Source organism: Zootoca vivipara, chromosome 5 (genome assembly GCF_965207765.1).
Source record: "Zootoca vivipara chromosome 5, rZooViv2.hap1.1, whole genome shotgun sequence".
Lineage (NCBI taxonomy): Eukaryota > Metazoa > Chordata > Lepidosauria > Squamata > Lacertidae > Zootoca > Zootoca vivipara.
The window spans coordinates 33,125,196-33,142,641 of record NC_142588.1 but is presented as its reverse complement, the minus strand read 5'-3'; the positions used below and the strand labels follow the sequence as shown (position 1 = coordinate 33,142,641).

Here is a 17,446-nt window from a genome sequence, read left to right as displayed (position 1 = left end):
TCTGTGAAGCAGTGGACAAAGACCATGTTGCCTGTCCCTCAAATTTGAAAGGTCGCTTTTGTTTTCAAGTTGCTGTTAGGCTGGACTTTGCTGCATAGCTGGATTAGAATCATAGAATCAGAGATTTGGAAGTGACCACAAGGGCCATCCAGTCCAACCCCCTGCCAAGCAGGCTTTATAATTGCGCTTTAAAGCTGCCAACATAAAACCCAGCAACTATGGTCTGTGAGTATCGCAGTGTCTTCAAGGAGAGAGAAAAAACCCAAACCTTGAAATGCACAACATGGCTTGACCTTGTGCTTGTTTTCAAGCTGATGGCCAACCTGCTTGCTTGATTATGAACTTCCTGTGCAAATAGTTCTTTATTACTTTAGTGATGACCCGTTGTGCAACTCAAACAGTACAAAGTACTTCAGCAGGGCCTTTTGACTCTTCCACTAGGTTTCTTAACACTGAGTGTTCATTTATTAACTTCTCTTCCAGATTGCTGACCTCCAGCTTCATAAGCTAGATGAGTTGGACTGCTTGATCCAGGGCCTGCTCTATGTGGATTCTGTCGGTTTCAACGGCCACCCGGAGTGCTATTATTTCGAAAACCCCGCAGATCCTGAACGGTGTCAGAAAAAGCCTTACTGCCTTGATAATCCTTTTCCTATGTTGCTGGTTAACATAGGCTCTGGGGTCAGCATCTTAACTGTGTATTCCAAGGACAACTATAAGAGAGTTACGGGGACCAGGTGAATATACTGTCTGCAGGAAACAGCTCCTGATGAAAGAAAACACCAACCTGTCTAGATTCTGAATTACTTTATTATTTTTACAGAGGGCCTCCTGAAGTAAGGTTAATGCTATCTAAACCTCCTCCAGCATATGTGAGGCAGAAAAATAAATAAAATGCCCCTGAGCTGAGGCTTCAGAGCTAAGAGACACCATGACGCAGCTTGTGATTTGAACCCACCTTCTTCCTCAGAGCTACTGAACCGCACTGAATGGATCTGAGACAAAAGCAGACTTCCCCTCTTAATTCCACAGGACTGTTAGCCAACATGTTTGAGCAGAATGTTCTTAAGAGACCTGCAACTTTTTGCAGATGTGATATCAACAACTTCTTGCTTTAAGCTTAGCTAGAAAATCAGATGCTTGAAAAGTACTGTCCTCAAATGGGGTGTCTACACAGGCATTTTCTTCTAGAAATCAAGTACTACTGTCTTTCTTCCTGCAAGTATGACAATAGATTCATTCACACAGAACGATAAGGCTTATCAGGATTTGAAAGGATGCTGGTGTCAACTGCTTGATCCTCCCTGCTTCCCTCCTCCCCTGATACCAGCAATAAGCTGTGAAACATGGCTTGTCATTATGTCCAAATCGGGGACTTGTGGTTTGTTTCTCCTTAAATCGCAGTTGCTTGCCAACATGAAGCTGTGACTTCTCGTTGGCTTTCTGATCGTGTTTTTGGGGGGCCCAGTGGGAGACACAATCCCAGATTCAGACATGGTGACAAACCAAGGCTTTATGGCTTGTTACTCCTGCTCTAACCAGAGGAGCCATGTCTGATTAAGTTTGAACAGACCACAGTCTTCAGATTACAACCAGATGCATCATACCTTAAGCCAGGCATGTCAAACCTGCGGCCCTCCAGATGTTTTGGACTACAATTCCCATCTTCCCCAACCACTGGTCCTGCTAGCTAGGGATCATGGGAGTTGTAGGCCAAAACATCTGGAGGGCTGCAGGTTTGACATGCCTGCCTTAAGCTATCAAGATACAGTGGTGCCTCGCTTAACGAATGCCCTGCTTAACGAAATTTCCGCTTAACGAAAGGATTTTTCGAGCGGAGGTTACCTCACTAGACGAATGCGTTTTACGAAAAATTAGTCTAGCGAATCGCGGTTTCCCAATAAAAAAAAATTCAATGCGTTCCTATGGGATTCGCTAGACGATTTTTTCGCTATAAAAAAAGACCCGTGGAATGAATTTATTTCGTCTAGCGAGGCACCACTGTACAGTTCCTCCACCACCCTTTAACCAGTGCATAGTAGCGAAGTTTCAATTTGAGGGGCTTTCTTGGAGAAAGGAATTTGAAGCTTGCCCAGAGAACAGGCTATTTAGGAATCCAGACAGTTGTTACTAACAATTACTATTTATTAAACTTATTAGTTGCTTTAAAAACAAACAAACAAACAAAAGTAACTCGGAGTGACTTGCAACAATAAACAAATAAGATACACATACATCAAAACCAGCATAAAACAAAACAGAGGAAAATCTGCAAGTTGGCTGATATGATTCTTCTCTTCCTCCTAGTCTCGGTGGTGGTACATTCCTGGGCCTGTGTTGTTTGCTGACTGGCTGTGAGACTTTTGAAGAAGCTCTGGAAATGGCAGCTAAAGGGGACAGCACCAATGTTGATAAGCTGGTGAAGGATATTTATGGAGGAGACTATGAACGGTTTGGTCTTCAGGGATCTGCCGTAGCATCAAGGTACATATCAACTGGTCACATACAAATGAGTTATTGCAGATTATGGGAGATTACTTAGATCAGGGTTTCCTAAACTTGGCTCTCCAGCTGTTTTTGGACTGCAACTCCCATCAGCCCTGACCACTGGTTCTGCTAGCTAGGGATTATGGGAGTTGTAGTCCAAAAACAGCTGGAGAGCCATGTTTGGGAAACCTGGATTTAAACATTGAGAGCCTAACATGTTGCATGCAACCAAACCCGAGTAGGTAGCCATTTTGTTCTTCAGGAAAAGCTGCTTCAGGAGGGAGATTGGAGTAGAGAGAAGTGTGTGTTTTTTGTGTAACCTGTTGCTTTTCTGTAACAAATTGTCTCTGCTAAGCTTTTTTCCTGCACATTTGAAATACCACAAAGGTGGGCGGAGGGCAGATCACTGGGGGTTTATTTGGAGTGGATAAGTGGTTTTGTGGGAAAGGTTTTGTATGCGTTCTGCATCAAATTGGATCCTCCCAAAACAGTTTTCCTGAAAATAAAGTTTGGTTGCCTGTGTTTGTACTTAAATTTATAGCTGGGCCTCTGTGTGTCATGCTTATGTGGGTATAATTAATTATGTGTACTGCTTAGGACCCTAGTTTGATTAATTTCACCTCACTTGTATCATACCGCTTTGCTTTCAGGGTGCGTTGCTTGTACATTAATCTTGCCTTGAAAGGAATTTCCCCCTTCCTCAATATCCAACAGCTTCTCTTTGTATTTCATACCAAAATTAATAGCCTTTAAAGCAGGGGTGGCAAACTTCCACCTGCACACCTGCCCCCATGTGTGATGACAGGTGTGGCGCAGGTAGAGAGGCGGTTGGATTGCCTGTTTGATTGAGTTCCCCATGGGGAAATTGATCGTGCAGTGGATCATTGCAGAAAACAGGGTTGAACTTACCGCCTGTCAGCTGAGAGGTGACGAGTTCAGCCCTACTGAATTGGCCACGTGACTTGAGTTCTTCACGTGGAATGCGCTCACGCACTGATCCCTGCAGAAAGCACCTTTGTCAGCCGTTTGCTGAGTGTAGGGCTGTCAGAGGCCCTTGCACCTTCTCAAGTACCTGACAATCAGGCAATTGGGAAGCGCTGCACAAGTGACATCGTCAGGTGAGCAGGACAACCCATGCCAGCCATATGATGTAAAGTTGTCTGCTTACCTGTCAAAATTGGCTCGCAGACGTTGCAAGACTGTTGTTTAGGAGATCTGCTTACTAGTCCCATCCACAATGGGACGTGGGTGGCACTGTGGATTAAACCACAGAGCCTAGGGCTTGCCGATCAGAAGGTCGGCAGTTCGAATCCCTGTAAAGGGGTGAGCTCCCGTTTGGTCCCTGCTCCTGCCAACCTAGCAGTTCAAAAGCACGTCAAAGTGCAAGTACATAAATAGGTACTGCTACAGTGGGAAGGGACCCAGGTGGCGCTGTGGTTAAACCACTGAGCCTAGGGCTTGCTGATCAGAAGGTCGGCGGTTCGAATCCCTGTGACGGGGTGAGCTCCCGTTGCTTGGTCCCAGCTCCTGCCAACCTAGCAGTTCGAAAGCATGTCAAAATGCAAGTAGATAAATAGGAACCTCTACAGCGGGAAGGTAAACGGTGTTTCCATGTGCTGCTCTGGTTTGCCAGAAGCGGCTTTGTCATGCTGGCCACATAACCTGGAAGCTATACGCCGGCTCCCTCAGCCAATAACGCGAGATGAGCGCCGCAACCCCAGAGTTGGTCACGACTGGACCTAATGGTCAGGGGTCCCTTTACCTTTAAGTATCCACAATGTTAAAAAAAATGGTAAAAGATTTCAATATGAAATGCAGCAATTTTGTAAAAAGGTGGTGCTAGCTCACTAAAGTTAGTTGACATTCTTTGTGTCTGTGTGCGTGTCTTGCATCCTGCAATGGTGACGCCTGTTTGTCCTGGGCAAACTACTGAAAAACGTATTTTTTAGAAGCCTTGGCCTTTCTGAAAAATGTAAGAAAGATCATATCCTCTAGTATTATCACACAGCTTCGGCAACATGATGAGCAAAGAAAAGCGAGATTCCATCAGTAAAGAGGACCTAGCAAGAGCGACCTTAGTTACCATCACCAATAACATCGGCTCCATCGCTCGGATGTGTGCTCTGAATGAGGTAAGAACATGCTGATTAGCAAGCTTTTGAAAGCTGCTGTTGTGCTCCTGCATTACTTTGATCTCTGGTTTTGCATTAGTTAAATACCGAAGAACATTTTTTTACAGTGCACACCATGCTGTCATGTGAAACTTTGACAGAACGATCCACAGGGTTTTCTTTTCAATGGCTAAAACGAACAGAAGCACAGTGCCTCTTCATTCATACACAGTGCTTGATGTCTCCTGGCGTATTCTTATAGTTGAGCACCAGCAATGGAATCCCACCTCTGTGCAAAGCCTGCTTCTCAGCTTTGTCCTCTTAGACCACCAATATTAACAGTGTAACCATGGGAACTGATGTGGTGGTGAGTGAGGCTGCGTAGTGAATACTGCTTTGTCCGCTGATAGGTCCTTTGCGTGGAATTCTTCCTGAATGCTTGCTGTCAAGCATTCTGGATTTTTTTATTTTTATTTTTTGGTTTGGCTACCCTCTGGAGAATCCTGTAGCGTCCAGAAACATCTCTCCATTCTTTTTAAGGTCAACCCACAAGAGCTTCTAGTCATATTCATATGCCTGATGGAACCTGGTTTGATAGTGGTGTTGACTATGGCATGGCACCTTTGAAGGTGTGCATTTGTTAACTTGACACCTGCAAGTTGGCGGCAGAGCTAGGAAGAGCATCACTGTTCAGCATCTGTAGTTGTGAAGCCAATACCTCTTACCAAGGGCATCCTTCAGCCAATGAATCAGCAGCTGCTCCAGTGTTTACTTTACAGTGTTTACAGTGTTGTTTCTACTAGACTTATGAGTCTGCGGGCAGGGGCAGTCTTATCTATCTATAGTTAACATTTTAGGTAAGCTCCATATTTTACCTCCTGTTCATTTAATTGGCTGTGTCACTTGTTGAGGCAGGTAAACTCACAACAGTGGATTACTCGGTTGCACATAATAAATTATTATTATTAATTATTATTATTTATACCCCACCCATCTGACTGGGTTACCCCAGCCACTCTGGGCTGCCTCCGGTATATACAAAAACATAATAAAACATTAAACAATAAAACTTCCCAATACAGGGCTGCCTTCAGATCTTTTCTAAAGGTTGTATAGTTACAGTGGTACCTCACAAGACGAATGCCTCGCACAATGAAAAACTCGCAAGACAAAATCGTTTTGCGTTGCGCGAGGGACTCGCAAGACAACAAGGTTTTCTATGACCGCCACTTCGTCTTGTGAAGCGGGGCCATAGAATGTAGCGTGGGAAGGCTGCAATGGAAGATCAGCTGTCAGCGCGGGAAGCTGACAGCTGATCTTCCTTTGCCTTCTTTCCGCGCTACAGCTGGTTCCCCGGGGCTTGCCAAGCAGGCGGCGACAAGCCCCGGTAAGCAGCTTTTTTGCCCATAGGAACGCATTAATTTTCAGTGCATTCCTATGGGAAACCGCGATTCGCAAGACGAATTTTTCGTAAAATTGACCCGTGGAACGAATTAAGTTCGTCTTGCGAGGTACCACTTTACTTATCTCCTTGACATCTGATGTGAAGGCGTTCCATAGGGCGGGTGCCACTACTGAGAAGGCCCTCTGCCTGGTGCCCTGTAGCTTCGCTTCTTGCAGTAAGGGAGAGAGAGAGGAAGGAAAAGACACAGGCTCACTGTTTTGACAACAGCCACATGTCTGCCATAACTTTGGGGCATTTGGTGGAGTTGCAGAAGTCTAATATAACAAACCCAGCAAATCCAGTACATATGAATCAATTTGTTAATTGCTTCAGTGTTGGCGACTGAGAACGTCTTTCAATATTCGTGAATGATAAGAAACAAACCTTTCGTGTAGAAGTATTGTTAGAAGCTTCTCGGGGAAACAAGTAGTCCTTCTCTTTGCTTTCAGCTTCTTTACAGTGTTGCCTTGTGGCATGGAGTTCAAGCAGCATTGTACAGGGCTATCAAAGCATAGAGAGTTAGCTGCAGTGAGCAACACGGGGTACATTTAAAATGAAGAGACTGATCGCCACTTGTAGCCTGACATATTTGGTTTTGAAAAAGGATGATGGTGATTTGCTTGTGAAAAGCATGAATATCACGAAGGAACTTGTGATACGATACGAATATGAATAGATGGGATTGCACAGATTCAGATAAACTGTTTCTATGAAATTGCTCTTATTTTGCTATGTTATGAAATTGTTGCTATGTTATTGTTTTACTATGTTATTATGAAACTGTTTTTGTGGTGATTGTTTGAAATGCACCCGTTGCTTTGTTGTAAGCCACTTTGAGCATGATATGTGTGCGGAAAAGCGGCATACAAATAAAGAAATGAGTTAATGAATTATATTTGACGAGGGGGTGTGTGGAGGATTTCAGGCTTCTGTGATTGGACCTGCATCCCATTGGTCTTCTGAACCCAGCAATATTTTTTTGCAAAGGTCTGGAGTTTGGTAATCTATGGCTCATTTTGTATGTTCTTCCAAACCATTATTGCCACCTTAACAGAAATTTGAACATGGGAAAGCTTGCCTAATACAAAGCCAAACTTCTGTGCCTCTGTTAGGTGGAAGGCAAGTAGCAAATTGTTCTTTCCTCCCTAAGCGGGTGGCGCTGTGGGTTAAACCACAGAGTCTAGGGCTTGCCAATCAGAAGGTCGGCGGTTCGAATCCCCGCGACGGGGTGAGCTCCCGTTGCTTGGGCCCTGCTCCTGCCAACCTAGTCATTTGAAAGCACGTCAAAGTGCAAGTAGAAAAATAGGTACCGCTCCAGCGGGAAGGTAAACGGTGTTTCCATGTGCTGCTCTGGTTCACCAGAAGCGGCTTAGTCATGCTGGCCACATGACCTGGAAGCTGTACGCCGGCTCCTTCGGCCAGTAAAGCGAGATGAGTGCCGCAAACCCCAGAGTCGGTCACGACTGGACCTAATGGTCAGGGGTCCCTTTACCTTTACCTTTACCCTAAGCTCCCCATTTTTTCTTAAGACCATGGTTGAGCCATGTACATTTTTACACAGTAAGACATTAAGTAAATGCATTGTGTTATAGAGTAAATGTTATATTAAGTAAATGCATTGTGTTATAGAATTCCTAAGTAATCTTAAAACTGAAGTCTCCATGTTTCTATAAACATTTAGGATTTTTGTTTGTTGTTTGTTTGTTTTTTAGAAATCATTTCTAGAAGCTTAATTAGTAAAGGGCATGGACTGTGTCCCAGGAAAGGTTTCGCTCAAAACAAGATGGGTGGCATCTAAGCGGCCATCACTTAGCTTCAGATTTGGGGATGGAAGCAGCACTAGCCCACTTAACAGGGTACTCGTAAAGATAAAAATGTTCTGTGGGGGCTTCAAAGAGAAGTTCAAAAAAGGACCATAAAAATGCCAAACATAAGTATTTTCTGATTTTACTGATTGAAATGTAGGAAAAGCACTGAGTTGTCAGGAGAGGCAGACCAGATGTGCTTGATTAACACTAGTCCTTATCACATTAGCACCTTAAAGATTTCCAAGCAAAAAATAACTTGCAGTGATTCATAAGAAGAGGCTGGTGCTTATTTAGTCACCCAAGCCCCCAAGGGTGTTAATTGGACTGTCAGTTTGGGACTGAAACTGCGCTATTGGGATAACACTTTGACCACCCTAAGTAATATGAACTTGAACAATTTTTGCTATCCTGTTCTTTCCAAAGCAGATCGGTCATGCTAAATACTGATGGATGCGTGTATAGGATTAGAGCCTAGAGTGTCTCTCCCTTGCTGTGCTCTTCCTTAGTTTGTTTATCCACCACAGAATATGTACCACAATATGTATGGGTGGGAGAGAAGATGGGCTAGTATAGGTTTTTGGTGGCTATCTGGAGGACGTTGGGTAGGTTGTGTTATCAAGGGGGCTGCTTTACTTACAAAAGGTACTTGCTAAGTGAAAATCGTCCACAACCTCCCTAGGGGGTCCATCCCGCTGTCAAACAACTCTAATGGTCTTAATAGTACTACAGTCAAACCTCGGTTGTTCAATGTAATCTGTTCCGGAAGTCTGTTCAGATTCTGAAACGTTCGACAACTGAATCACGACTTCCGATTGGTTGCAGGAACTTCCTGCACTCAGCGGAAGCCTTGTCGGATGTCTGACTTCCGAAAAACGTTCGAAAACCAGAGCATTTACTTCTGGGTTTTCGGTGTTCAGGCGCTGAATCGTTCGAAAATGGAGCCATTCGGGAACAAGGTTTAACTGTACAGAAACATCATAACATTGCCCTCAAAAATAGCATTCTAGTTTAAGGAGAAATGTTCCCCCGGTGTACGATCCCATGTAAATAAGGTAATATAGTTTTGGTTGTCCTTCTGGTGCTTTACCATTAGGAGACATCTGATGAACATTGAATGAATGTCGTAGCTGTGAATTCCATAAGTTTTAAGCTAAATATGGCATCCTGTTGAATGTATATATTTTCCTAATTTTTGCTTAAATTTTGTAGAACATTGAGAGGGTGGTGTTTGTCGGAAACTTCCTGAGAATCAACACGGTCGCTATGAAGGTACTTGCATATGCCATGGACTACTGGTCAAAGGGACAACTCAAAGCTCTCTTTTTGGAACACGAGGTAAAGACTGTTCAAAAGAAATATGTATATATATTTAACTTGGTTGATCTGCTAGTGAAGTCATGGTTTTGAGTTGTGATTGGATTTTCTCCAGTTCCCGAAATGTAAAAAGAAAGACCCATTCAAATATAGAGGTGATATCTGCCATTGTAGTTTCTGTGCAGCCAGCCAATGACGATGGGAAAGGAACACTTTTAATTTGGGATAATTGATGGGTCTTAACACAACTGTGCAGGGGCGGGGAAAGACTGTGAACCGTAGAAGTCTAATACTTAATTAGTATTGAAGCAATGGAATGCAAAAATAAAATCTTTTGTGTTATAGAGTCGAATAGGAGTTTTTGTAAATATTAGTTTTCATGAACGCAGGTGCTTGGTAGCGATAGATCCGGGGAGTTTCTGGCTACATTTGCATGTTGCACTATGCTATTATTTACCTGGACATGAACAAGTTTCACGGGGTTTGGGGCTTGCATGCTTCCTTCTCCCATCTCCTCCTGATAGGTGGCTTTCATTTCTTTATTGCAAACTTTTATAATCCACCCTTTGTCCAAAAATGAATTTCAGGGTGGTATACAAATAAATTTAAAATTGCAAATGTGCTGTCAAACCAACACTACAATGAAATTACGAGGAATAAAACCATTCAACCAGCTAAAACATGCAAGATTTAAAATGCCAAATAAAACAAAAACAGAAAAGACAAATAAAAAAACCCGGCTCTGAATAAAATACAGTTCCTGCATCGGAGGCACTTCTTCCTCGGGACGGCAATCCACAATCTTTTGTACATTCATGATGTATTCCTTAAACTTGGGACACATATGAGTAGGTTTACATTAACCACAGTTTGCTGTAGTGCCCAGGATTAATCTTTGCAGTGGTTAGTTTAAACAACCCAGCAAGTCAACATCATACTGGGCTTGTTTAAACTAATGGTGGTTAAGATTAACCACAGAGTCTCAACTAAGAAGGCAGCTTCTAAATGCCTCTTAGACAGGTGGGAGGGGAAAGGGCAAGCCCAAGGCTTGCTGAAGCTCATTCTTGCTCTTTGATTTTGCGCTAAATTATGGTTTAGCATGACATGTAAACACAGCGCGTGCTCTCTCTGTGTGTCTTTCTCTCTCTGTGTGTGTTTGTGTGTGACATGCACACACTCTAGGAAAGAGTGCCACTTGAAGGCTGTTTTAATTCATTCAGAGGGGATGCTGTCTTCACAGTGTGAACCATTTGCATGCAGCAGCTTCTTCCTCCCCACATACCCTTTCTGGCTCTTTCCAACATTGTGGAGAAAGCTGCTTTACTCACATGGTGAAATGGTGCAAACAATACAGCACATAGTGATGGTTCTCACGCTGTGTTAAAGTAGCTTCCAAATGGCACTTGTAATGCAGAAGAAGCTGAGCCATGTTTTTTCTCTCCATTTAACCAATTGAGAGTAGAATGATAAAGCTACTGTATAAGAAACTGTGAAATCTCCCTTAGGGCCTATTTCCATACCACAGCATTCTGGCAAGCTTAGATATCCTTGTGACTATTACAGTACACTTATAGAAGTCTCTGTCCTCTTCCTCAAGTGTAGGGACTTGTACAGCAACCCAGCGCCTTACTTACAGCTCAGTGCAAGTAAAATACAGGCAAGGAAATTAAGGAAATTACCTGCTTATGTTACGACTAGTGCCATTCAGCCCGTTTAATAAACGGGCGCTAGAACATTCAGCCTTTTTTGGTGGCAGCGGCGCGTGGGAGGCTTTTATTCCTTGTCTAATTGATTGTTCCTTCCCCCCTCCCTTTGATCCTTAATTTATCCCTAATTCCCCCCCCCCCCCCCCGTTCCCAAACCCCAAGCCAAAGTCTTTACCTTTACAGCCCGGGCTCGGCTGGGGGTGCGGGGGGTATTTCTTCCTTTACCCCCTCCGAACCTTGTGTTTGGAGTGCGGATCCCTCCCCACCCTGTTTTCGCGCACTTTTTGCGCCTGCCGTTTGGTTCCTAATTTCCCCCCGTCAATAGCGCTGCTGCTGCCAGGGCCCAGTGGCCGAATTCTGGCTCCTGGACGGCCCAGGCAGCTGCTCCGGGGTGTACGTCCAGTTTTTTGGGGTGGGGGTGGCTCCCGCTACTTTTGTTGGCCTCCGCGGCTGTTTTTCAGTCACCTGCTGCGTCCGGGAGGGAGCTTTGCCGTCCGGGGGGCTTGCGCCCGCCCCGGCGCTTTCTGAGGGTTCCGCGGTTGGCGCTGAGCATTCGGTGGCCTCCCTGCGCCTTTACTGGCTGTTCCGGCCCAGCGGGAGTCTCCCGGTTTGCTTGTGCTGTTTGGGCCTCAATTTCGGGCCTGTTAGTGAGGAGAAGCCGGGGCCTCGATTTTTTGGTCGTCCCGGCTTCCTCCTCAGGCCCTTGGGCACGTTGAGAGAGGGCCTGCCCTGCTTAGGAGCCTTGCTGCCTGCTCCTGCCTTCCACCTGGTGGCCTCTGTTTTAACTGCTTATTGAACCAGTGCAGGGCAGAGGGGTGGGGGTGGGGTGGGGAGAGTGTGTGTGTGTGTGTGTGTGTGTGTGTGTGTGTGTGTGTGTGCGTGCAGTCTCTGCGTCCAATCCCTGTGTCCCTGGGGCACATGCTCAGTAGCGCAGAAAACGGGACACAGGGAATCTGGATGCAGAGACACTTGCATATTATTATATAGGATTACACTCTTCCAAGGGTCCAAACATTTCTTCCACTGGAAGAAGTTCCAAATGACATCCAATTACATATGCATGCAAACAAAATAAGTTCTGGTTTTTGTGTAAAAGCCACACACCCAGTGTATTTGTGCAAAATGTGGAATATTTATATCATCTTTTACTGGCCCAACTACTTTTAAGCATTCGGAACTTCTGAGAACAGCTCTACTGAACAGACAATATGCTTGCTTGCTGCTCCCAGCATTCACTTGAATTTCCAGTAGAATTGGCCCTGGCTGGTATGGATTCCTTCCTTTGCTCTCAAACAGCACTGTATTTTGTTTTGCAGTACCTGCTTCTCTGATGTTTCAGATGTTTTCAGACTTGCAGCTTTGTTTAGAGAGAGAGAGAGAGAGAGAGAGAGAGATAGTACTTGTTTTATGTTGTGCTGAACTCATTGACTCTGTGACAATTGGTTTGTGCTCAAATAACATTACATACTAATGCCTTCCTCTCCTTTCAATAACTTTGAAGGGTTATTTCGGTGCTGTTGGGGCCCTTCTGGAATTGCTTAAAATGACAGATGATCAATGATGAAGCCTCCAGGAGCCCAATGCCTGTAGAAGCTGCTACAAGACGGACAGCTGCTAGGAGGATGGAAAGAAGCCATGATGGACACTCTTACCTGCTGGATTTGTAAATAATAATTTAAACTCCTTTTAGCTGATCTTTTAACTTTAGGGTTGGACATTAGCTTCACAATTTGTACCAGGAATCTAAAAGAAAAAAGAGGCATTTTAAAGTGTATACAACATTTTTTAAGACAAAAAAAAATGTGCAATGTGGCCAAACATGGCAGATTTTTATGGATCGTGCCTAAAAAGTGGATACTGTGTGGGAAATGGACCTAAGATATGTGACGACACTGGTTTTATTTTATTATTTTTCTTCTGGGGTTTACTGACCTAGTGTGATATAATTATTCTTTTAGTAATTGCTCTAGGAGATTTTTTTTATTAAAATCTTTCATGACGTTTCATGATTGCTGTTGGTTTCAGGTGAAACCGCAAAACTAGTATATAGTGTGAGCAGTAATGAATCTTGTTGCCTTCATTATTATTATTATTATTAAACTGTGTTTCCATTTCCCCCAAACTTTCTGTGATTGCCCATGTTGTCATCAAATCCACCGAAAATAGGAAGAAGACCTCAACCTTTCCTTTCAGAAACTCGCGCACAATGAGTTAACTATTCCTTGTAGCACCGGAAATCCTTATTTGTGGTACGCTGAGCTGAAAAAAAAATATTATTGGGCCATGGGCAGGGGGAGGACTAATTCCCACAGTCTGCAGATGACATGGTAGACCTGTGTTCTTACATACCTGAATGCGCCCGCATGCAAAGAAAACATACCTCTTCCCCTCTCATGCCAGCATTCTACATGCAGATGTGTTTTTCTTCTTTTTTCATATGGAGAAGCATTCAATCATGCTTCAATCATAAAATCTGAAAATGGTACTATCCAGCAAGTTTAACCACCTCCTCTGCTGTTTGTGAGAACTGGGCTTTACTTAAAATACATTTTTAGTATGCTGAAAAGTTTTCCGGCTGTTACAAGACGAATACCATGCCATATATCTGACACTTTTAAAAATGTCAAATGTGGCAGACCACATGTTGAGTATTAATGTGTACTATTTCTTAGAAGTTCTTATTGATATTTACCACAAGGAACAAACAACATACAGTGGTGGTATAAAATGTTCAAATTTAAAATGTTTGAGTGAATTAACTACGTGCCCTGGCTGATCAACTACAAGAATTATGGACCTCGCAAAGAACAGATTAATTTCCTAAGTTCCTTTCTACCTTGTTGATTCACATTGGAAAGACAGTTCTGTTTTTGCAAAATGTAAAATGTCTGTCACGTGGTGGCAGGGGACGACACCATTAGCTTTAAGGAGCAAACGTTCTCTCTAATAAATTTGAATTATTTGTTTGGAATACAGTATTTGATTTCTTTACCTTGAAACCTTTAATAAATTAACACTAACTGTTCACTTACCTGGCTGAAATAAAAACAATCCATTACTGTTGTGATGGCTTTGAATGCATCTGTGGCCTCCTTTTCATTTAAGAGCTTTACTGTCCTGCTTTTCTTAACTTTTCAGGTTTTCATTACAGGCATAGCTGCCAAGTTTTCCCTTTTCTCGCGAGGAAGCCTATTCAGCATAAGGGAAAATCCCTTTAAAAAAGGGATAACTTGGCAGCTATGATTACAGGTGCTTAATTATTTGTTGGATTGTTTAAAACAATGCAGAAGAGGGGTGGGGAAGCCAGCTGAACATAACACCCAAAGGTGGACAATCCAGTTCCACACCTAAATCCCTGCCATTATACCTAAAATACTGGATTTAACATTTGTGGGCGGAGTTATAAAGTAGCATTTACAATAGGTCTACGGACAAGATGAGCAGCAGCATCGAATACTCTTTTCAGGGTGGGAAAAGCACTTAGAGTCTCAACAAATATATGAATTTAGATACAGTGGTACCTCGGGTTACAGATGCTTCTAGATTACAGTCTCCACCAACCCAGAAATAGTACCTTGGGTTAAGAACTTTGCTTCAGGATGAGAACAGAAATCACATGATGGCGGCACGGCGGCAGCAGGAGGCCCCATTAGCTAAAGTGGTACCTCAGGTTAAGAACAGTTTCAGGTTAAGAACAGACCTCCAGAACAAATTAAGTTCTTAACTCGAGGTACCACTGTACAGTACTTTACATGTTTGTCTACCAAGCAACTCTGGAGCTGAGTACAGTATATATGTCCGGCAAACCCTGACAGAACAATGCAAAAAGCAGGAGGAGGTTTAGGCGATGCAGATAAAGTAATTTACTCTTGTCTTTTGGTGACACACGCCCCCAGTCAGAAAATGCCTCTTGTGTTCTCTCCCAGAGGCCTCTTCAAATGCAGTACTGTTAGCCGGATCTCTTTCTTGCAGGCTTTAATTCTTCCAGTAGAGGGCAATGTTGGACGGGAGTTTGAAGTTTTCAAACCCGTCTCTCATGTGGGATTTTGTGATTTAAAAGAACAGCCTTGTGAAGCTGAGGCTCCAATACTTTGGCCACCTCGTGAGAAGACAAGACTCCCTGGAAAAGACTGATGTTGGGAAAGATTGAGGGCACTAGGAGAAGGAGACGACAGAGGACGAGATGGTTGGACAGTGTTCTCGAAGCTACGAACATGAGTTTGACCAAACTGCGGGAGGCAGTGCAAGACAGGAGTGCCTGGCGTGTTATGGTCCATGGGGTCACGAAGAGTCGGACACGACTAAACGACAACAAGAACTGCCAAAATGCTTTCTGACAGAACATGCACAGTTTGTTTTTATTTTGTAAAAAAAAAAACAGACAAGCTTATTCTCAGATTCAAAGGCAGATTAAAAAGAAACAAACACAGAATGTGTTGTGTATAGAAAGGGCCAAAGAATGAGAATTGTGTCTCTAACTGTACCCCTAGACTCGGAGGTCAAATATCTCCTTGCATGGGCTGGCAGTGGCGTCAAGAGTCTTTCCCAGCCCTGAAGAGCATTGTGTATGTGAAGTGGTGAGAAAACCGGGCTGCAGGTTAACGGCAGCACACAGTCAAACAGGAACTTGCTCCCACAGGAGGCAGTGATGGCCACCAGATTGGATGGCTCTAAAAGACAAATTTGGGGGGGGGGGATAAGGCTATCAATGTCCACTAGCCATGCTGGCTATGCTCTGTTCCATAGTCTGAGGCAAGGCAGCTTCTTAATACCAGTTGCTGGAAACCACAGGAGGGGAAAGTGCTCATGTGCTCAGGTCCTACTTGAGGTTTTCCCACAGGCACCTGGCTGGCCTGATCCAGCAGGCTTTCCTTATGTAGTTAACTGTAATAGTCTGTTCACACATGCAAGTCACCCCCAATGTTCAAGGTCCTCAGATGACTGAAATACTGTACATGTGTCAATCAGTTCTGTGTCAGCCCTTCATCTGTAACATGGGGATAATAATGCCAATCTGTTTTAGAAAGTTGAAGGATTATCTGAAGTGATTGTATGGAGGGGTGCTACATATGTGCTAAATTCTGTTAGTTGGTTTTAATGTATAACCCCCATTCCTTTCAATGAGGCTTAACACAGGTAGTTTTTGGCCGACTTTGTCTGAAACCCTTCAGGTGTTTTTTGTATGTCCAGATTTCACTGGAAAATATCCTAACCGTACATCTTATGTGCTGTTGGTGCATGCAAGAGCAGTTCTGCAGAGAGCAATATGTCAAAGGTAATTGCAAAGGAATGTCGCTTTTAGAATGTTTTTGCGTGTGCCAGGGAAGGGAAAGCAATAGCTGCATGAAATATGCCAGAAAGATTTGAATCCGAGACAAGAGCTAACTTGCGTTAAATTATTCTTTATCTGTCACTCGTATACCTACCCCTGCTATTGTTGTGTACTGCCATTAGCCTCTTTGATATACCGAGTGACACATGCACAGTTGAATGAGTGAAGAGGCCAATAGACTTACGAAAGTGGCAGTCACTTTTTAGAGATGTGGAATATGTGGCTTGAGTAAATCCATGCACGCATGGAACATAGTTGCGTGAATGTTAGCCAAAGTAAAAACTCATCCAGTCTACACACACACACACACACACACACACACACACACACACACACACACACTGCACCTGCTGCTGATTGGCTTGCAACCAGTAGTGCCAGTTGAGACAGCTATAGTTTGCAAGCTGCTGACCCACTTGGCCCAGGCAAAATGCTGTGACAGGCATGTGACTTTGGCAAGGTGCTGAGAATCTTCAGCAACATCCGTATGGGGCAGATTTCTGCATGCACTGTTTGTTGCACATGGCCAAGAGAGCTAGAGATCAGTGTGAATAGCAGCCACCATGCTAGGAGCTTTACTCCCCAAATAGAGTTGTGCAATTATACGCTACATGGAGGATGCAATGTACGTTATACCTCTGCTGAACCAGAGCGGGCACCATGCATTGGTAAGATGGGGCAGTTGGTGGGCCCTAGATCCATTAAGGAACCCACCAACTGAGAGCCCTCTTGGCACAGGATCCAACAGGTCAAAGGTAGTGCGAACCATCTCTGATATGTCCAAGCCTTATTAGGAGTCCTTTGTGATGGTATAATGAATTGAGGGCAGTTCCTTTCCCCTAAGATCCTGCATGATTACTTTCTCCCACTTTTAAAGTGTAATTGAGTAGACAATTGCATTAGGAAAGAAAACAAAGTCCCAAATTAATCTGGTATGGTTAACGAGGAGTGGATGCTATCTGCTAGGCTTTTTGAATAACAATGGGTCTGTCTGCTGACTTGTGAAACAGATGTTGGTCTTCATTGAACAGTATTTGTGCTTTTAAGCATGTTTTGTTTTTATATGCGATTTTATGCATTGGTATATAATGTGACCCGCCCTGAGAACATCTTATGATGAAGTGTGGGTTATACTTGTGACATGTTGTTCTTGGCATCCCTCTTTCTTGAGAGACAATGGAATGTACCTCTGGGGTGAAGTCAAACTGTGACATTAGCCACATTGAATATTAAAAAAATGTTGT

The 17,446-nt window shown here is 43.7% G+C and overlaps 1 protein-coding gene across 7 annotated transcripts in view; it reads left to right on the top strand.

Annotated features, from left to right (window-relative positions):
* PANK1 (pantothenate kinase 1) overlaps nt 1-13,951 on the top strand; it is a 34,050-nt gene extending 20,099 nt beyond the window's left edge. For 6 of the 7 annotated variants that reach the window (XM_035137729.3, XM_035137730.3, XM_035137734.3 and 3 more), the window contains exons 3-7: nt 484-737; nt 2,308-2,484; nt 4,496-4,619; nt 9,060-9,185; nt 12,372-13,951. In XM_035137729.3, coding sequence (XP_034993620.1) covers nt 484-737; nt 2,308-2,484; nt 4,496-4,619; nt 9,060-9,185; nt 12,372-12,431 — 741 coding nt within the window. In that variant the 3' untranslated portion in view covers nt 12,432-13,951. Of the gene's footprint in view, nt 1-483; nt 738-2,307; nt 2,485-4,482; nt 4,620-9,059; nt 9,186-12,371 lie in introns of all 7 variants that reach the window. The other variant, XR_015950189.1, reaches the window with a different exon arrangement.
* Nucleotides 13,952-17,446: the final 3,495 nt, after the last annotated feature.